Source organism: Pleurotus ostreatus (genome assembly GCF_014466165.1).
Source record: "Pleurotus ostreatus strain PC9 chromosome Unknown scaffold_1, whole genome shotgun sequence".
Classification (NCBI taxonomy): Eukaryota; Fungi; Basidiomycota; class Agaricomycetes; order Agaricales; family Pleurotaceae; genus Pleurotus; species Pleurotus ostreatus.
The window spans coordinates 1,829,353-1,850,546 of record NW_023503156.1 but is presented as its reverse complement, the minus strand read 5'-3'; the positions used below and the strand labels follow the sequence as shown (position 1 = coordinate 1,850,546).

Sequence of the window (21,194 nt, the reverse complement as noted above, 5' to 3'; positions counted from 1 at the left end):
TTAGCTATCAGTATTTGGCCAAGAGATCGACAGTGAATGTGGCTCTCACAGAAGTGCCTAATTGCCATTGGAGTGGTAGTTAACTACGCCTCGAGCTCAATTGGGAGTCTAGCAACGGATCAGCCCACTTCTCTGGTACGGCACGATAGAGCAATATGGGATGTTACCTGACGACGACCTTGTGGCTCGCGCGAACTGGAAGTCTAGATCAGCATCGACTGAGTTACAGAAGTCGGGAAGGCCGCACATTGATCACTGAGATCGGCTTGATGGCCGTATCTTCTGTATTGGTGTTCGCGATCTTCAGTAAACTTTTCCTAGCATTGAGGCTATATCGTGGACGTTGAGCTGGCTGAAAAGAAAGGGATAACACAAAACTAGACTTACGATGCTAAGAATGAAACAGAGAAGACTACAGGCAAAGGGGTCAGGTAATTGGTATGTTGATTTTTAGTGAGGGCTGACATTGTTGGCTGGCGGAAAGTGCACCAACCCATAGAACTGGGGGTATTCACTCAGTAAGGATAGCTGGCGGGAGAGGCGAAGACGCGCACCACTGTCAAGGCGGACCACAAACTAAAATCCCGTTCAATGAACCAAAACAATAGGTGTGATATACTTACTAAAACGACTGACGCGATACCGGCAAAGCTGCACTTCAATCAGTAAACAGCTTGGAAATGATAGTATGTCATACGTAAAGATGAATCCATTGACTGAAGAGAATCAGAGATGGACCTCATTGATACAGAAGACCCACATACCTAGGGTCCAGATCATAAGTCTCTGAAGCAGCTTCTTTGTACTTTGCAAAACATTCAGTTAGGGACATGTGTGATAAGAGGGCCTTACCTCGAAGTTTTCTCCTTGCGAGCCGTACGAAGAGAGAAGTAAAGAGAGGCCGAGATTAGGAAGTAGATGATCGCATTCAATGACAAGAAGCATGCCGTAGCGATCGCCCAACCAAACAAGTGTTGGTTAAGGAGCAGTCCTAGTGACACCAGGAACCCACAGAACGATATACCAGCCATGGCCCACAGGAGGATTGGCATTAGCGGCCTTCCCTCCGTGACGATATATAGCCTGCGTGTGAGCAGCGCCTATAATATAATATAAGTGATCCAGCTTTGCGTTGGGTAAGAAGGTTGCACCTGCAGAAAATTATTGCTGATTGCATGGGATACGAGGGCTAGTGTAATGGATAGCGGGGGAGCGCCGTTGAATTTACTCTGGTTGACGATAGTTGTTGTGTAGAGGAAGGAGACAATACAAGCTGCATGCAGGATTTCCAAAGCCCTTGCACTAGAATTATGACACGCGCTTTGGCTGTTTGGTATCAAACTCGTACCACAGTATTGCGACCTACATAAACTTTCTCAGTGTTATGTTACAATTTTATCCATAGACTGGGCACATACCGCTATCTTGAGCGAAAGTCGATCATTGGGAAAGCTCGTGAAGTAATTTACGGTCTGGACTGTGACAGCACCAAGCAGAAAGACCGATATAATGACACTGAGCTCCAGAGCTCCTAGTGAGTCGTCCATTGAGGAGGTCGGGGTTAGGGTAGATAAATGAGAAATTGCATCTTCATCGCCTCATTTATATTGGAATCAGTGCTTCCCAGTATTGTCGATTGTTTGAGATCACTGATGAGCGCTCGCTTGGCTATGAGCTCCACGTCCTTAACCTTCAGCGTTCAGCGCACTATACAGCCTCAAAGCTGGTTCCAATGAGTATCCACGCGCAATTTATAGTACTTTCGGTGCAAACTCTCGTGTCGTGCCCTAGTAGATAGCATTGTGTCGTGAATTCGGGTCTTGAGGACGTGGTACAAGAAATATCCATCCATCATGACTTTCTATGAAAACGCCAGGGGGTGATATAGGAACTGATGTACGGAAAGAAAGGAGCAAGGTGAAACGAAAGCTTGATTCTGTAATTGATGAACGAAATTCCCACAGTCACCGTCCGCTTCCCGACATCACTCATTTCATGTTCTCTAGTCTGCGACCGTTATGTCGAAGGTCGACTCGCTTCGCATTTTGGGCTACGGCTTGTGAGACTACGAATGTTAGAAGGGCGCATTCTTATCATCCTCTTATAAATGGCTTCGTCTCCGCCCTTCAACGTGAACAGCCGTGCTTAGCTGTATCACCTCGTAGAATTCAGGTTTTATCTCAACCATCGAGCTTCTATGAGACATTACTGGTGAGCTCTCTGTCTAATCTTAGTGGTGTATCGACGCGTAAACTGTGTCTAGGCCATGATTCAACGCGCTAAGTCGCGCATTTTTATCTCGTCGCTGTATATTGGCTCCGGGGAGTCACAACTTGTGAGGTGCTCTAGTATTTGCCGGGGGGGTACAACAAATTGATGAAACGAATAGATTGGTGCATTGGAAGAGGCTTTGACTCGTTCCCCCGACCTCAAAGTCTTCCTCCAGCTCGACTTGAATCGCTCTACTCGACCCGGAAAGTTATCTACCGCACATCTACTGCTACCTTTGCTCGAGAAGTTTCCATCGCGGGTCTCCGTCTCCCTCTTCCGAAGTCCGAGTCTTCGCGGTGTTCTTGCCAAAGTGGTGCCCCCACGTTTCAATGAAGGCTGGGGAACGTGGCACGCCAAAATATATGGCGCGGACGATGAGGTCATGATAAGTGGGTATGTGTCAAATATTCAGGTGAAGAACTGATCAGTGAAGCATTATTCCTCAGGGCAAATCTGAACGACTCGTATTTCACGGATCGACAGGACCGCTACATCCACTTCGACGGTGAACCTCAACTAGCGGATTACTGCTTTTCCTTTTTGCGGACAGTATCAACTTTTTCTTTCCAATTATCACCTGCAACACACGTTCGATCCTCTAAATACTCATATCGGCACGAAGATTACACTCTTGATTGGCCAGATGCCTCGACTCATCCTCACGAAATACAATCCAAAGCCGCAGACTCTTTCACATCTTTCCAAGCGCATCAAAAGGAACTCTCCATATCACGAAGGACTCCGTCGCATCCAAGTAGCAGCTCCGAGGAGAAAGTGTTGTTATTCCCCATCATTCAAGCAGGGCAGTTTGGTATTCGCGAAGAAGAGTCGTCGCTAGATCTGCTTTTCCGACATGTAGCTTCCCATTCGACCCCAGAATCAGGCTTCGATGATGTACGGCAACGCCCATTGATGGATTTGACAAGTGGTTACTTCGGGCTGAACAAACGATATCAAGACCTTGTGTTGTCTAGCCGTGACATAGATTGTCGAATCATATGTGCTAGTCCAAAGGTAACGTACATTTGCTCCCTAGTCTCTGTCTTCTCTGCCTCCGCACTGACTTCACACAATACTTCCCTCCTGCAGGCAAACGGCTTCTACGGTTCCAGTGGGATATCCGGTCGCATTCCGGAGGGTTATACGTATTTAGAACAAGGCTTCATGAAGGCGGTCAAATCCGCAGGGAGGACATGGACACAGAAAGGCAACTACGGCCACGGCGTTCAGTTGAAGGAATGGTATAAGGACGGCTGGACATATCACGCAAAAGGTACTTCGTCAACGTGATGCTACTTCTAGTCCATACATACCTAATTTCTCATCGCAGGAATTTGGTTGTCGCCGAACCCCGATGCTCCTCCCGTGCTGACTTTGTTTGGTTCAACGAACCTCAACTCGCGCTCATCTCAGCTGGACACGGAACTATCTTTCATAATGGCACTCCCATCGAAACTCGTGCGAACGTCGCCGGAAGAACGTAACACCGCTGTGGCTAGCGTGTCTGCGCCACAAGCGGGGGAGCAGACCCCAGGGCTCGACCTTCGTCAAGAGCTCCACAAGGAGATATCTCGGTTGCATCAGTTCACTGGGGAGTGGCAGGGAGGTGCGAGAGCTGTCAGGTGGGGGACGATGGCACTCGTTCACCTCGTTGGCGGTATGTTATAACAAGAATACCTTGTTTGCAATCTACAATGCAGAAATACTACACATAATTAATTTGAGTCTCTTTCCGAATAAGGTAATTTCAACTAGGAAGTAAAGTCGAAGTAGACCTACCTGCAGCCTAGCCGTGTACGAATACTAGTGAATCGCGTGACTTCGCTCTCACTTCGTACAGTTTAGACACTCTTTGCCTTGTGGCTCACTCTACGGCCATATGACTTATTTTGAATTGGAAGATGACGATTGTCGAAGCATCCAATAGCAATGTGTGTATTGCAAACACGTTTGCAAGCATACAGATCTAATCCTCATAAACCTTCTACCATGTGTAGGAGGCTTACGAATCAGCATCCTGGCTTGAGGCGCGGAAGTCGGGTACACGCTCGTACACGACTTGGACCCAAACCAATGGAGAGGTGGGATCAATTGATTAGCTTGAGCAGATTTCTAAACAGACTCAGAACAGACTCAGAACGGAAGGAAGGGGTAGGAACAGGAACTCCTCCGCCACTATTGTCGGCGTGTATTAACGATGGACCGCAAGCTTCGCTTCCCTTGATTTGCCCGTGGCCGCCGTCTAGAGATAAATATAGGTTTTGTCCTGAGGGCAAAAGGTATTTCGCCCCGACATCTGCTCATATGATACACCTGTATTGAGCCCGGTGAGGAATGTTTCCTCAGCTTGGTAATAAAACCTGTCATTGTTAGCCTTTGAGTCAGACGTCGGTGATTGAGCGAGCAGTATGCAGTACTGTATGCGTCAGAAGCAAGGGTTGCTGAAGCAAAATGGCAGACGGTGGCAACTTCGTGTGCTCGACCAAAGGAAGATATATTTTCCGCTTAATAGTTATGAGAGTTTCCGAGGCAACTCGCAGTGCTGGTTAAGTAGCGAGGCCTAGGCCGTAGTATCCTTCCTTGAGTCAATCGTCAACGTGACAGGACCCTACGAGGACGAATCAGACGGTAGATGAAGAGAAAGAGTAGGACATACTTCGTTGGTCAGCGTTACATCCATCATAGCCCCAAACCTCCCATCTATATTATTAATTACCAAATGAGAATGGATGAGGACACGCAAGTACCTTTGATTTTCTCAGCCTTGTACATGCCACTTAGCTTGAGAAGGAGGGCACCATACATTTCCTTCGATTGCTCAGTGGACTAAGAAGGCGGAACTTATTTATCAGCTCCAGATCGCACGAAGTAAGGGCAGCAGGTACCGACCATGGCAAGGTGGAAGTCTGGTTTGTTCCCTTTGGAGGTGTTGGCCATAAGGGTAAATTGGGACACGCAAAGAATGTCCCCATCAATATCCGACACGTTGGACCTCCACATTTTTGTGGAGTCATCTGTGGCCTCGAATAAACGCAGAGCTAGGCTGCGGCGGGAATCAGATATCCTGGCGGCTTACAAGACTGGTGGAAATGGCTGACTTACATTTTCTTCGCGATGAAAGCTACATCTTCTGCAGTGTCATCTATTCAATTCGTTCATCATGAGTGTACAAGCCATTATGTTGAACACGGCGACTCAAAAGACCTCGGCCAATTCCTACAAGGACCATTAACCCGCGAGAAATGCTGGAAACCACTTCATTATTCACTAGGATTCGATGCGTTAGCTAAATTAAATATACTTGAAGGGGTTAGCTTGAGGAACTTGCCAGACACAGAAGCAGACGCAACTCGTTGGATGACTGCACGCATCAGGAGGTTCTCTAGATAGGCGCCTGTCTTTATTGTTGGTTGTTGACGCGAGTGTTTCTTAATGGTATCGCTTCAAGTTTGAACGTCGTAGTCCTGCCCAACCTACAGAATTTGAAGATCACTCAAAATGGAGACAGTTGTCCTTGAAACGAATATGGGGGAAATAGTGCTTGAGTTGTACTGGGATCATGCTCCAAAGGTTCTTTTCGACCAGTTCTACCAATTAATCGACTCACGAACCGCTTCACTACTACGGTAGACTTGCAAGAATTTTGCAGAGCTCGCCAAGCGGGGCTACTACAACGGCACTGTGTTCCATCGCATCATATCCGTGTGTAACCCCCTAGCGATGGGTTGCTTGGTGTCGTCTGAGATGTATAATGTAGGACTTCATGGTACAAGGAGGCGATCCTACTGGCACAGGCAGGGGCGGTACCAGTATATACGGCCAAAAATTGTAGGCGCCAGATTGATATGCCCCATTGATTGCTGCTAACTTTCACCACTTAGCGAAGATGAGATTACCCCAGAATTGAGATTTACTGGTGCAGGTATCTTAGCAATGGCCAATTCTGGTCCAAATACTAATGGTGGGTTAAAGCGGGTCCAGTATCCTTCAATCATTGACCCCGAACCTATTCATTGATCAAGGCTCACAATTCTTTATTACACTTGCTCCGACACCATATCTGGACGGCAAGCACACTATATTTGGTCGTGTCGCATCTGGAATGCGGGTTGTTCAACGACTGGGCGCAGTAGCTGTTGATGCCCAAGACAGGCCAGCACAGTTCTTCCTTCAGTATACTCATACGATGCTAATTTTACTTATCATAGGCCCCGAGAGGAAATTACGATTCGCAAAGGACGAGTCGTCTGACACTGCTAGTGATAGCACAAGTTACCATCTTTCCAAAACCAATCTCCCTCGATGCGAGCCTGGGGGTGTTCTACCTTGTTCTTGCTGCTACTATACAGTAGTCTAAATGCTCTCACAGGGCTTTTTGCTACCGATGCATCTAAAGGCACCGAGCATTCAAATCTGAACCACCGAACTAAGCACTGTGCGTGCTTATTCGACAACCTTCTGTTTCTCGCCATACATTTCTCATTGTGCGAACTTGTCCAGCGAATGCGGAAGCACTCTTTCGAGTCATGGGTCATGTCAGATGAACCTTGATCGCCGCGTTTGTCTATAAACTCTCAAGGGGCTTTCGTTGCTCGATAATTGTGAATGGATCCCCAATCCAATCAACCGCAACCCGGGCGCCGCTTGGATTCAATTAACTCGTCCCCGTTGCCGTGATGGTGAGCAGATAAGTTGAACTGTGGCGGTCGTACCGCTGGCATGTGGCGGGATTATGGCGTGCCTGACCTACCAGACCACATGTACAGCCAACTAAGGCAGTGGAGCTCCACATCGACACTTGAATCCAACGACTTCAATGATCGAATCTTCTCTCAAAGGCCTTCGCGAAGGTTGGTAGAGATTTCCAGAGTTCCGAATTAGTATATTAGAACAACAGTTGCGTCGTATAGAACATTGCAAGGGAGAGAGCTACAGACCCATTTAGAGGTGAATAGATAGAGAAGTGAGGGTAGCCAGGAATGGTCCTAATGTATGTAACACAAGTCATGAAATATGGTAGAGAACGTAGAGACCATTAAGATACACATATCAACGCCGACGAACACCGTAAGTCCGTACTCGGGGCCGAGTTGGGGTTTCGCTGTTATCAGGAAGCTCTGACGGTCCTTGTGTGTCGTTGGGTCCGCCAAGCCTTCGGAATGGACGGAGCGGGTTAGGACCGCCTGCTGTTGAATGACTGCTTTGGCCAAGCCGATGGGGAGTGGTTTGAGAATTTGCAGCCCAACTTGGGATGCCTACAGCAGCACTGGAAGGCACAATTGGGACATCCTCATCCATGTCCGAACGTTCGGGGGTGTTTCGTTCTTGATTGCGCGCAGACTGTGGGTCAACGTTCGAACTATCCAGTTCCGATGCAATCATGTCTTGGTCCATGGCTTCGGTGTCGGTTACCTCCGGATCGTCCAGAAACTCTTTCACGAAGTGCGGGCCGAGTTCATCGTCCTCGTCCTCACTAAGCCAGTCTTCGTCATAGATACCACCAGGGGGCTCCCCAATCCAGTCCTTGTCTTCGTCATCTCCGAAGTCCCACACATCCAAAACAGTAGAGTCGCTGCGATTACTTGCTGCGACGCACCACCGACCCTCGAAGACAACCTGCCAAACTCCGGTTATCCCTGTAAGGAGGTCACGAACTACTGTGCCATCGCGAATGTCCCACATTTTCAATGTACCATCCGACCCGCTTAAAACTTTGAATTCATCGTGTTGGAAGCAAGTAATGGCACCGGTATGAGCAGCTAACGTGTGCCGCAGTTCGCCGGAATCTGGATCCCATATACGTAGTGTCGAATCGGCGGCGGCGGAGACGAGGTAGGAAGGAGAGAGACCTAGAAGGCCGACAAGTGACGTGTGCCCGATCAGGGTGTGTTGGCAATTTCCGTTGTCTAAGTTCCAGATGCGTACGGTGCCGTCCATGGATCCTGAACAAGCCTGATTACGGCTGGGATCCAGTACCACGCTGTATACTGAAGGATGTTAGATAGATACAAAAAAAAACGCGCTATGTAATCCCAAGTACCTTTTTGTGTGTGCCCCTCTAGCACCCACTTGCAAGCCCCAGTGATAATATCCCAAATGCGTACGGTGCAGTCGTAGCTACCGGAGACCAATGTGCGCCCCCGGGCAGCGAGGGCTCTAACGGCAAGCGTGTGTCCTTCGAGGTGTAACCTATGGTAAGGGTTCTCGTCCGCATCCTGGCATTCAAAGATTAGCCAGGCAAAGATAACAATAGTGATGACAATATACATACCTCGCCAGGGTCAGCGTCGGTATCTTCGACGCCGAAGCCTTGGTATTCCGGTTCGTCTGGTCGAGGAAGCGTCCACACTCGGAGTGAATGGTCTCGACTTCCAGTGACTATTAACGGCCTCTTCGGCCACTTCTGCCGGGCCATTATTCGACCCTCCAGCTCTACGTCTATAATCTCAGGCTTGACAATCGCTAAGCAGCGCACTGTACTGGTATGACCACTGAAAACATGAGAACATCGACCAGTAGAGAGGTCCCATATCCGAACGGTTCGATCAGTGGAACCACTGACGAGGATGTCTTTATTAGCTGCTAGAGCCCATACGCCCCCTTGGTGACCCTTTAAAGAGCGCAGAAGTTCGCCAGTAACTGGGGAGTAGACATGGATGGAATGATCATCGGAGGCGGAGATGATTCGGCCGTGCGAAAAAAGTAGGCATGTAACAACGGATGAGCCGTGGGCGGGGAAAGACAGATGCTTTGGTTCCCTATTGTTTATCCAATGGGTTCGTGTGAGGTGACGCGATTTGAAAAGTATTTTGTAAGGATGGGGAAGCGGAAGCGGATCGTGAAGTGTTGGCGAAGGATGTTCGCGCGCGCGTCGCGCTAACACGGCATTCGCAAATGCTTGCTCTGAATCTCGGCCAAACCAGGTCTTCGTACTGTGGAGAAGATCCCGCCACAACACAGGATCAGAATCAATTATAGCCCTCCAAGCCTTGGAGACACGGGATGCACGGGCCAGTGTGGAGAAAGGGAGATGGCTGAGGATTTGAGAGACAAGCTCAGGTGGGAGGAGGGTAAGGAAATCGCGCGCGAGAGTTGGTGTTAACACTGAATGTAGCGTTCGCAGGACAGGGAGTGGTGAATGGCGGAGCAGAGTAAGCAGCAGATGTGATTGGAGGGCAGGGGGTAAGTTCGTGAAATGCGCAAGTAGGGAGGGTAATGTAAGCAGAGTAGTAAGGGACAAGTCGGGTTGTAGGGGAGCCTGGGGGAGAGGTGAGGATGCCCCACTAGGGGGAGCTGACGGCCAAATGCTTTCGGGAGTAGGGGACCCATGGGGCGAGGGCAAAGGTGATGGGGGCGCAGCAGCATTTACTGTGGATATAGGCGGCAAGCCCGAAGCTCTTGCTTTCTTTCGAGGAGGAGCGGGGTTGCCTATTTCGAATTCGGAAGTGGTTTCGACTCCTTCCATCATATTATCACTGCCATGTGAACGTTTCTTCCCGTACCGTTCAACTGCTTCTGTAAGGTTTACGGTTTTAACATTCTCCTGATCTTCATCGTGCCGGAGCATCCGCCAGCCACTACCACCAACCATTTCCTCTTCTTCCTGCATCTCTTCGTCTCCCTCTGCAGCGTCACGAAATGTGGCATGGGCGCCACCTGGAAACACCAACGGAAATCGACGAAGTGACCGTGGTAACGTAGTATGAAGAAGGGGGTAATTCTTGGGATCTTTGGGCGATGATGGCGGTGGAAGCGGAGGTAAGGTTATGGGTGCGTAGGTTGTAGTGGTTGTCGTCGTCGTCACCACCCTGGAAGAAGACAGTCGGTCAGCGCGTCGCATATACTTCAATGAAAAGCTGGGTACCTCGTCGTGCTCACTGATGGCTGCAGAACGAGCTGCGGTCGTTGATTGGGGCTCATGGCGGATGTCGTGAAGAGAGTGTGTCTATGGTCGAGCTCAAGCTTGAGCCTGAAGCAGCGCCTCACCAGTGATACGGAGATTGAATATTGTAACCCCACATCAATGCCGAACCCGGCACGCCTTTATACTCGTGCACAATCCAGAATTGGCCCTTCCTGAACTTTGCAGTGGCCGCACTTCGTGTCAACCATCTTTCTGTAGCGTACTACGGGCATTCTAGGCATAGAACACAAAGAGCTCTTTCTCTCACCCTGGCGCTGCGCTTTCACTTCGGCAGTAGCCCGAAGGCTACGGCCCGGCCAAAACGGGGCTTCAAGGCCTCAAGGGCTTCACGTCTCCCGGTACTCGAGGATCGGTGCTGTCGACTCGTTGCGCAACCTAAATGATGCGTAGGTATCCTCCATGGCAGACAAAATTTTGATGGCAAACCGATACCAAGGAAGTGCCTGTACAACCGTGGGCATGCTCCCGACGCTCTGGAGATCGCACGTTAATACTCGCAATTCCTCTGTCGACCTGTGCTAACGCAACACCCATGCCAAGCACGCCGCGGCACGTCTACAGATATACTCAGCTTCATTACTTTAAAAATACCATTCTCTTGTCGGACTTTACGCTGCTGGATCTACTGGGGACATGAGAGTTGGATCACCGGGTATGAGTGTCATGAGAAGCAGTTTCTGAACCGGCACACCCATCAATGTCGACGCCGATGTTGTCACTCTAACGCCAATTATCCAGACTTAATGAACACAGCACGGCGAATGGTAGCTCCATGGACTCTTTATTTGCCTTCGCCGTGCACATTATTTTGGGCCTACGGCTTCGATCACGATAAGAATCGGCTCTACCCCAGTTTGGTATCTTCGACAAGGTGAGGCCATATTCACCGATTGATTCTTCGCTCCCCATTAACCTCGGCGACTTGGCTCCTGGACATCTACTTCCTTCCTAGTTGAGCACGTCTTCTCTATACACTGACTCCATATAGCGTTAGCAACATCGCTTGGCTTGCGCTCCCAAGACGGATCTCCGGACAACAGTTTCGCCGATCGCTGCCAATCCTCAGCTGGCGAACCCTAATCCCAGTAACCCGGTGGTTGTCTATTTGGAAACACTACAGCCATATTGTACGATACCGTTGGCGTGGCACAACTCCGTCAAACATCTCTCCGAGTTGCATTTCTTGGGGCCTACGCAGCGCTTATTTCACGCTTCCCAGGCTTCCATCAATGGATGTCCCCGTGCTTTCATCTTTACTGAATGAACCTACAAGGCAATTGTACATCCCGGCGGTCCTGAACATCAACTCGCGGAGAATTCGGACCCTATGATGCTTAGCTTCGGCCGCTTGGTAGATCCAAATCGCCATCTTAGCTGTATCTTATCGGTACCGAGTCCCAGCGAGCTCCTCATACGTTTACGCCCCTTCTGGCTACTCCCCTCACCAAGCCGAAGTTACGCCAGTACATATCTGTACTTTTAACGCCCGTCGGCACCAAAAGAGCGGAAGTTGTCAAGTTGCGAGATGCGTATCTGCATTATACAGTGCCGTAACTATAAAGGCGCCAAGGCCTTTGTGAGCCCACTCCCACCCTGTTGAGTCGTAGCTTCGTCGAATTGAATAACTCTTGGCTCACCGGTTCCCAAGGTTTGTATTCCTTGAGATTTTACTGGTACATTGGATGTGATCTGCCATTCATCTAGCCAAGCCGTCCTGGGTCCTCGGGTGCTCCAATCAATCTGCTGCTAGCGAGTTCCAGTATGTCTCGTAGAGGAAGCACGTGCTCCCGAATCATTGAACCTGGAAGTAAGTCTACCCCACTGATACAACTTGGCGCTTCTGCGGGGTATAGGGTCCAGACTCCCCGATTATACGGCGGACCCTTGCGAAATCGACGTACGAATCCAGAAGATCGCCACTCGGCCTAGGGATATCGCTTTCATCTCTGATATTTCCACGCGAAAGCCAACTTAGGCTGCTTGCTTTCGAAGATCCGCCCCTGTGCTCTACAAACCACACTGCCGAAACCCTTGCTCCGTCTTATGGGAACCTCGCGAGAACCAGTTCTTCAATCAAACGAGCCATAGGTGTCATCTTCGTCATCGGCATATCCACTCGCAAGCTCGAACATAAGTCAACTTATGCCAATTTCACCACTGTTCTCACTACCACCACACTATCTTGGAAGTCCCTTCTTTGCACATTGTGTTCTACGGCAAACATTTCGGGGCGGTCATCGATACCCGCTTACTGCACTACCCTCTCCACGCCAATTCCCATCGTTGATGAAGCGATAGGTGTTTCAGCGGTATAATACGGTAGTACGCACGTTCAAGTCGATGAGATTGGTTACGCCGTGGCGCTTCAAGATATTCCCAATGGGCTTGCCGAGTCTACACTTGGGAGAGTCGCCCATTGGCAGATATGACAATAGTGGCGTGGGCAGACACCTCGGCATGCTATATTTGTCGGTTGTTCATGGTCCCTGGCGATGTCCCCTGGCCGTCTCGGTTCTTTGTGTAGCTCGGCATGCTATAATCGTCAGCACTCCACGGTCCCTGCCAATGTCGCCTGTAACACGTCTCTGTTCTATGGAAGGTCAAGTCTCATCTCATGATATACCACGAGGCCGACATTACAATTGTGGATCTAAACAGAGGGTGCTTTTTTAGATCTATCGTGTTGGCAGCTAGCCAAGTTCCCCAAACATTTCAGTCAGCCGAAGATCTGGAATTTGGGAAAGCTGTACAACTACGAACCCAACGGCACGCCCAGGGGCGACTCCTCTGCAGCTCATGCGCTCGGGACATTGCGGTAACGGCGATGGGGCCGATATGTGATAGATCTTTACTATCCCGAGTACGAAGATGCGGAGCTTGAAGCCATCCTGCAAAAGCAAAGTCGAGAGGCGAGTCTAAAATCCTTATCATGTCTTGCCCCCGTATACCCTCGGCCCAAAAAACATTGACCCACATCGTAACCAAGTCATCCATACACTCAAAACACCATTGCTTATCCCAGACTAACCTCGGAAGCGTGGTCTACTGGAATTCTGGGGTGCACATGGTGATTACGCTGAGTGAGAAACGGTAATTTATGGAACACACCTCGAGTTATGTTTCAAATTTACATGCGTGTAAGGAACCATACGAAGGAATAAGGAAGGTCCTCCACCTCCTTATCATGTACGTGCATCATGGACGGCGGCTGCTTTAGGAAACCAGAACCTATGATCGCAAACCTATGGCAATCAAGCTGTATGGCTCTCAAGGCCATAAGTAGGTATATTAATTAAGATCAGGACCCGCAGCGACAGTTCCGGCTCGTGCTCGCTGGAGAATCGTGGGGAGCGATCAACAACAAGGATGACTCGAGACTATTAGTTGCATTGTCCTTTGGCCGAGAACTGAAAAAATGGAGCTTGTTTTACAATGGAGCAAGAATCCGATGGTAGCGCCCTGGCCCTGGGGCGTTACGAATAACGATGTTATGGAACGAAGAGCCATCAGAATGTCGTTTTTCAACTTCGAAGCAAGCCATTCACCTGCGAAATTGCGAAGTTCTACGGTAATTCGTTGCCTCCACATGGTGTTCACACCAAAGTGCGGAGTTCCTGTAAACAAGCAGGCATCAAAATATCGAAGGGGTTCTGCACATATGCATCATGCGTGAGAGCAAACAATGAGGTCTCCCACTGGACAGTGCCAAACGATCCGAGGTGGGACATATTACACAATCGGCCGTGATAGGAGCGCCCGAGGACAATGTATTTCGTCAAATCGATATCAAAGTGAAGGTAGGTAGGCGATAGTTTTTACACACCGGTTACGTCTTCGGAGCTTCACGTATTTGTTGATGATAGTCTTCAAAACATCTTCAGATCCTGAAGAAAATAAGCTTTTCATGAAATAGGAAGGGCTAAACATAGCTTGCCGCTGACGGTGACAAAAGCGGACGAGCCAGGGCGTATACCCACATGTGCTCTGCGTCCGATAGAAGCTTAAAGGAATGCAGTCTATACCCAGAAAGTGAGTGGTACCGATGGAAAGGAGACGACCAGCGAGGGATATCTTACCAGCGATATGTCAAAGAAGGAATATCGTTGGAATGTCCACTCAAAACCACGGAGCTGCGGATTTGATGAAACGTCGACGGCCCTCAGTATTCTTCGATATCCTCCTTGAGACAGAAAAGATCAGAGGTTTCTGATATGATGCATCACGTATGCATCATATCAAAGCCGTAGACATTTGGTGGGACAAGAAGATTGAGCAAACGACATCAGTGTGTCGAGCAACGTAAGCCGCGGCTGGAGGTAGGCAAGTAGTCAGCGAAGTGACAACTCTGGACAACTCTGACAAGTCATCGATGTCAGGAGGCAATAAGATAAGCAGATTTATGCATGGATTACGGGTCGATGGTACTTAGCGGAGTTGTCAAGGTTCCTCACGCATGCAAGGGTCGCAGTGTGAGAATTCCAACTTCGTGACAAATCCCCACTTGAGAACAGACAAGCTGTAAACGCATCATGTCGCTCATCGGCCTCGGTGACATATGCAATTAGGCTCGTGGTGCCTTGGACACTGTTAAACGCCCCGTCAGTATTACGCGAGCCCCCGTCAGTCGCATCGACTAGGTGGCATATGTGCGCGCTGGCCGACCCGAACGTCAATGTCAAAAACTCGGACTGTGAGACGTTGCCAAGGGGCTGCGGCGTTGATGTATGAGCGATGGCCTAAGCGAAGAAATCTGTGACTGGAGGAGGAGGAGGAGGGAGAAAGCCACTCCACTATCCAATCAGGGAAGAAGCTCGTGGAGAACAGTTTCCTCAGCACGGGCTTATCAAGGCTCGCTGAGTTTCAAATTCAAAGTCCCTCCTCATTGGAAGTACTGTAGGAGCGCGGTCGCGTCGAGAACGGTTACGTGTCGACTGCTTCCGTGAGGTCCGCCTACTGTGCGACCTCACGGACCCTCCCGCCATTTTCACCGTTTAATCGAGTGCGATGGTGATATGATAATACGAATATTGAGTAAGTCGATCAGAAGACAATAAACCTCCGTGCAGACGGAGACCGTCCTCCTCATGCCTTGCTGCATGAGTAGGGATGCTGACCAGTAAGAGTGTCTCGCAATGCAGACCATAGTTAGCTCAGCCCCACTTAACTGTTACGATTCCATGTTTCCAGAAACATGCAGAAGCTTCCCGGGCCCACCGATGCACCGCGCATGGTATAAGGTTCTGCACAACGTTTCCAAGGCTTGCTCACAGAGACCCCAGAGACACAGCCGCAATCGACAAGAGTCATGGCCATAGGAGCACTTCTGCAAATTGTGAGCACACGAAATGGGATTCTTTTTGTGGGGAGGATATTCCAAGGCACCTAGTATGTATTTACAGACACTTTCATTGGGGCCGTGTAGCGGGCGAACATCTGAGCCCATCAGGATGCGGTGGAGCGGCACGGCGGGTAGCTCACTCCAGCGACATGAGGCCCACTCAGGCTCATGTCTTGTTTTCCCTCGACGAGGTGGATATAAAGGCTGACAATGAGTAATGATAATGAGGCCGATCCATATAACGAGAACATCGCACGGATATGAATTCTCAAAGGATAACCTCTGGGGAGTTCCACAAAGGTCAGGTTGCGACGTTTGTTTCCAGCAGGTTCCGACGAATGATATTTCAATTTCAATAATATTATTAGAATTAGAACTTGATCATGTCAAAACAGATAAAGCTATTATGCGGCATAACGATGTATGTTGGTTCACACACAAACTCTGCATTTGGAAGTGCGAAATTCTCTCGGGGCTTGAAATGGCTGTGTGCCATCAATTGTTGGCGGATGATCATTAGGCAGAGAATTACATTGCTCAAGTTTTCACAAGTGCGTGTGTACGCGGCTGCAATAAACTGAGAAGCTTCTTCATATTAAGGGTGAGGTTGAGGATTGGTGTTAGCGGGCCGAAGATGGCCAGCGATTGGGCAGTGAATTGACATTGTGGGTATCAATAAATCAAATCAGTCTGGCGGTAGCTCGCCGAGAATGTGTCGTAAGCGATGGAGTCGAGGAATCACCGTAGATGGCAGATTGCTGCAAGAGACGCCGCTCGGACCATAGATCAGTTGTTGACACCGAAAATACATTCAGGCCTTTAGATCTTCAAACTGCAATGGCGGGGATCCGACGGGGGGGAGACCATTCTTACTAGATACCCAGTTACGAAAGATAACGATGACCTAAACAAGAAAAGAGCGGCCGTAAGATGATCAAGGTACTTTATCGAAGAGAGATCGGGGATGCTACAGGACCAGCAGTCGAGATAATGGGGTATTTATTTTTAAGCACGACCCAAGTTACTGGTGTGGCGCCTTATGGGAATGTACCGTAGGATTATTAACGTCGTCATGATAGAGGCCTATTTTATCCAAGGGCGCCCGGCGCCATGGGCGGAGTGGACCAGACACGAGGTTTTGGGTTGAAAACAAGTCTAAGACGGTGCCAGTGCCTGATCGCTCGCTAATTCGGGACGTCGAGAAAGCAGACTGAAAGCAGGCATGGGCAGGATTAGACGTTTGGAGAATTTCCGGTCGTATGGGCTGGGAAGTGGAGGAGGAGCACCGCTGATTGGCCAAGAGGAGTACCAGGGGCTCGGCAGGGGCCCGGGGAGAGTTTTGGTAAGCTGCCCCACACGTGATCCGGGGAATACTGAACGGGGGGAAGAGTGGGCGCTTAAACAAGTGCTTAGTCTCCTCCTCGACGTTCTCGCAGTTCCAGTAAGTGCCATCTTGATTTCAGGTCGATATCCCACTGACTGGATTTCTGATATTTGTGATTTAGGAGCTAGATCTGCTCACCCAGATCCACTGACCGTCCGGAGTTCTTTCTCTGTGAGACCGTGTAAACAGACTCACCCGAACGTGGAATTCAAACAGGCTGTCTGCTCCCAGCGGGTGCAACGCTTCTTTCTCTCGCTTTGCCAGCCAATCCCTACTTGGTTTGACATTCACAACCTGTCCTATCAGGCGCCACGCGCACAACTACTCATCCTACCCCGAGGCTCTCACACGTGAGTTTCGCGCTTTCGTACTTTTTAACATTGTAGCTGGGCCCCCTATATACGCCCTTAAAGTACAATAGATCAGCACGCTTCTCCTTTCTCCACTTCTTCATTGGCCATTACAATGCCGTCGTCTCCCTTTGGCTACACCTCCTACTACCTGCCCCCTGCTCATCACCACTTCCACTCATCGTATCCTGACCAAATTTCTATCCCCCATCACCAGGATTACCCGATGTCGCCGCAGGAATCATCCATGTCCCACTCCATGCAGCCCCCTCCGTCACCATCCATCCCGATCGACCCGGCACTAGCCCTCTATCCCCCCTACTACTCATACCAACAACAAGCCCAGCATATCCCTCACCACCTCTCATTGCCGCCTAACTACTCTTCTCCCTCATCAAATGGATCGGACACCATTGGTACACCGCCAATTGAGCATATGTCTTTCTCGTCGAACGGGAACGGCAAGCGCCCAGCTTCTGCTGCCGCGAGTAATGACAGTCGTAAGAAAGTTAGAAAGGATGATGATTTGGACGTGGCCCGCAGTCCGACCATTGAGAAGGAAGAACCAAAGGCAAAACCTACAAGAGGATCACGGTTGGTACCGCTTCTCTCTCTCAACGGCTTCACCTTGACATAATATCACCATCAGCGCATGCACTGTTTGCCGTCGCCTCAAGATGAAATGCGTGGGCGCCGAGCAAGGTCCTCCCTGCAAACGCTGTCAATCTGGTAATCACGAATGTATTTTTGAGGAATCAAATCGAGGAAAACGATCATCGAAGTATGAATTTACTTCTTCTGCCGCTTTAGCCAGCACTCATAGTGTTTATTGCCAAGTAGAAAGCATGAATTATTGACTCGATCATTGAGGAAGATGGAGAAGACCTTGGACACAGTCCTGCGATCTATTGGAAATCCTACGATAGCTTCGGGAATGATTTCACGATCACCCTCCCCCAGCGCTCAAACGGTGACGACGCAAGCCTTATTAGGCTCAACGCCATCACCTCCTGCCTCACCCTTTCCCCATGGGCAACGGCCTGGTTCACCTAAGCTTCATTCACTACCGGACAACGCTCTCAACCCCTTGGGCTTGCTGGCCGAAGCAAGTCTTGCCAACCGCAGAGCCACCGTTAGCAATTCGGCGGCACTCGCAGCTCGTCCTTCGTCCAAGGATGGCCCCCAGTCGCTTGGTGTTGCGAGTGCCAACTACTTCAGGCCTGGTACGTGAGCCACATGCACCCACCGCTCAATGTCACCGATATCATCCTTCTAGGGCCCATGACCATTCTCCCCTTGCGGCGATTATACATCGAGCGCCAGGTTCAACCTGAAATGCTCAGCTTCACCACCACAGAAGAAGTCGTTGCCTTATTCAATATGTTCGTCTCCCATAATGGTCGCCATGTTAACCTTTACTGATTTTTACGTCCGTTGTATCCACAGTTACTTCGATAATATGAATGTTAGTGCACTCAGGGTCAATGTCTTTTGTTCTCAGGCTGATTGATCCCCCAGATGTTCGCAAATATCTTGGATCGTAATTTCCACACGCCGTCACTTGTGTGCTCGCGTTCTCCATTCTTGTTGACCACGAGTTCGTCCGCAGACCCTTTTCTTTGCACATCATCACTGATCCTTCCTTGATATAGTATGTACTGTCGCCAGCAAATTCTATACTCAAAAGCCAGACCTTCATACGAAGTTATCAGAGCTAGCGAAGAAGCTGTCTTTCAGCGTCCCCGCAAGGGGATACAAGTCGGTTGAAATCGTTCAGGCGTACATACTACTGGCCCTCTGGGGATGTGGAGCCGTCGAACGATATGAACAAGACAAAACGTGGCTCCTGCTTGGTATGGCTATAAGGTACTTTAATTTCATTGACTTCTCGGACTTCTGCGTTAGCTGACTCTGCCTTCCTTCCTCAGAATGGCAACTGATTTGAACCTCCACCGCAAGACTGCTGTCACGAGCGAGGACACAGAAGAGGGTAGAGCACGAGACATCGAAGTCCACAACCGTGAACGAACGTGGTTAATGTGCTTCTGCTTGGACCGCAGTTTCAGCGCGCAGATGGGGAAACCTCATTCAATTAAGGAAGAGTATGTGACAGTCGCTATTCTAAGCAGAACGGCGATAGCTAACACGTGAGATAGTCATATCATTCGCAACGCGAAGCTGTGGTGTCGTTCACCCTTGTCAATACCAACGGACACGGGCCTTGCGGGATATGTCGTCAGTGGCTTTCACAAGAGTTATATTAAGGCTTGGATCATGACATCTTTCATCTAGGACCTTCAAAGGATCCTTTCACGATGCCTCGACGTTCTATACTCAGGCACAAATACAGCTTCGGGGCTGCAAGTTGATATGGATTACATGCTCGTCATCAAAACCATGGAATCCCAAATAATTAATTGGAGTGCTGAGTGGTCTACCATGAGGCAGGAGAGCAACGCTCGTATGCAATATTCAACAATCAATTGTGATTTTTTGTGCTGACATGGGAATAGGACTTCCTCCGCGGATGATCCAGTACCGCGATCTTATTTCGCAGTTTTACTTCCATTATGCGATGTTGGTTTTGAATGCGTTCGGCCTTCAACATGCGCTTGAGCGTAACCATGTGGATATGAGCCACTTCTTCGCCCGATGCCATTCATCTGCCGCTGCCTGCGCAACCATTGTCCGTGATCACCTTGGACCTTGCGGTTTCGTCACCCACGCGCCTGACTCCCACTGTGTTTTGACTTCATACGCCGTTCTTACACTGCTCAAGGTTGGTAGTCTATTCTATCGGCGACATATCCGCTGAATTGATTCTTCTTCAATCGTAGCTCATACGCCCTGAGTTCCAAGCTTTCTTGGACGATGAGCAGAAGACGCTGAAGCTGGTGAACGATATCGCTGATCTGTTTGAGAATACGGCAACGAGTCCTACGCACACACCAGCGCTTTACAGTGGTTTCCTCCGCGCGCTTATCTCAGCGAGGATAGACACGAACAACGCTTCTGCGGATGCTCCGCAAGATTCATCGTCTACCGATAACAAACAGCCAGAGGCATCGCGGCCGTCGTCGTCTCATCGTCCAACCACTGCGGACTTCAACCCACCAATTCAAACGGGTGGCCACTTCAGCACGCAAGGGCTGAATTTCGACTTGGCCGAATTCCAGTTTGATAGTGAGATGGGCCCCGTCGCTGACATATCAACGTTCCCACCCACGATGGCTGCCAACCCGCCGGAAGATGCCCTTGGTGCTCTCACCATGGATAACTTCCTCACGACTGGATTCTGGGACAGTGTCCTTGTACCAGGTATGCGTTTTTTGTTGCGTCTGATGCACCGCAGCGGCTGACTTTATTTTCAAGGTTATGCAGGTACGATGGAGGCTCTGAGCGGAGGCTTCGTGTTTGGCGCACACGGCAGTGGGATGATCACTCCTCGACTTGGGATAACGCCGGTGCAGTCCGGGACCAACACCCCTTCGCGAGGGCATGCTATGAGCGAGCTCAACCAAAACACCATCAATGCCGCCTTCAACACACCTTCCGTCCCTGTAGAGATAACGAGTAACTCGCCCAAAACGGAATCCTCATGATTTCAGAATATCCCTTGTATATATTTAAGCTCTTTCGCTTTGTGATTGATTTTATTAGTATTACTAGGATTTGTGGGTGAACAGTTGCACTTTATTCGATATGTTAACTCACGACAAGTATTATGCATTATGACTGCAGTCTGTATCTTCTAGAATAGCCATACGGGAATGGATTAAGTTACACATACTTTGCCGTGCCAACTCAATGCCTTGAGGAGAGAAGAGGCTTCTTCCAGGTCTTCTCCGCTGTGTGTGAGAGCGTCCCTATGTCGCTCTGAGTCATCAAATATAGTTTCGCGTCACGCGCCCGTCGGCCTCCCCTGGC

General features: G+C 49.6%; 6 protein-coding genes across 6 annotated transcripts; 3 read left to right on the top strand and 3 right to left on the bottom strand.

Moving 5' to 3' along the window:
• Positions 1–223: 223 nt before the first annotated feature.
• PC9H_000626 (uncharacterized protein) lies at positions 224–1,052 on the bottom strand (the record flags this gene model as incomplete). The annotated part of the gene is made up of 8 exons (XM_036770281.1): positions 224–329; positions 388–412; positions 466–501; positions 555–576; positions 624–651; positions 698–716; positions 765–805; positions 853–1,052. The coding sequence occupies 8 exons, from the start codon at positions 1,050–1,052 to the stop codon at positions 224–226; spliced, it is 477 nt and encodes a 158-aa protein (XP_036636126.1).
• A 943-nt stretch (positions 1,053–1,995) lies between these two features.
• PGS1 (CDP-diacylglycerol--glycerol-3-phosphate 3-phosphatidyltransferase) lies at positions 1,996–3,939 on the top strand (the record flags this gene model as incomplete). Its single annotated transcript, XM_036770280.1, has 6 exons — positions 1,996–2,211; positions 2,264–2,335; positions 2,390–2,664; positions 2,718–3,285; positions 3,361–3,544; positions 3,602–3,939. 6 exons carry the CDS (start codon positions 1,996–1,998, stop codon positions 3,937–3,939), a joined length of 1,653 nt encoding a protein of 550 aa, XP_036636125.1.
• An 892-nt stretch (positions 3,940–4,831) lies between these two features.
• Positions 4,832–5,271, bottom strand: DTD1 (D-tyrosyl-tRNA(Tyr) deacylase; the record flags this gene model as incomplete). Its single annotated transcript, XM_036770279.1, has 4 exons — positions 4,832–4,879; positions 4,928–4,971; positions 5,019–5,097; positions 5,161–5,271. 4 exons carry the CDS (start codon positions 5,269–5,271, stop codon positions 4,832–4,834), a joined length of 282 nt encoding a protein of 93 aa, XP_036636124.1.
• Positions 5,272–5,769: 498 nt separating this feature from the next.
• On the top strand, positions 5,770–6,522 carry CYP1 (heme binding; the record flags this gene model as incomplete). Its single annotated transcript, XM_036770278.1, has 6 exons — positions 5,770–5,841; positions 5,902–5,973; positions 6,029–6,099; positions 6,153–6,232; positions 6,294–6,423; positions 6,480–6,522. 6 exons carry the CDS (start codon positions 5,770–5,772, stop codon positions 6,520–6,522), a joined length of 468 nt encoding a protein of 155 aa, XP_036636123.1.
• Positions 6,523–7,320: 798 nt separating this feature from the next.
• CDC4_1 (SCF ubiquitin ligase complex subunit cdc4) lies at positions 7,321–10,191 on the bottom strand (the record flags this gene model as incomplete). The annotated part of the gene is made up of 4 exons (XM_036770277.1): positions 7,321–8,258; positions 8,312–8,486; positions 8,543–10,079; positions 10,136–10,191. The coding sequence occupies 4 exons, from the start codon at positions 10,189–10,191 to the stop codon at positions 7,321–7,323; spliced, it is 2,706 nt and encodes a 901-aa protein (XP_036636122.1).
• A 7,191-nt stretch (positions 10,192–17,382) lies between these two features.
• On the top strand, positions 17,383–20,869 carry PC9H_000621 (uncharacterized protein; the record flags this gene model as incomplete). Its single annotated transcript, XM_036770276.1, has 12 exons — positions 17,383–17,861; positions 17,917–18,048; positions 18,108–18,490; positions 18,544–18,674; positions 18,786–18,864; positions 18,920–19,133; positions 19,196–19,369; positions 19,424–19,502; positions 19,560–19,728; positions 19,781–20,046; positions 20,105–20,591; positions 20,649–20,869. 12 exons carry the CDS (start codon positions 17,383–17,385, stop codon positions 20,867–20,869), a joined length of 2,814 nt encoding a protein of 937 aa, XP_036636121.1.
• Between the last annotated feature and the right edge of the window lie 325 nt (positions 20,870–21,194).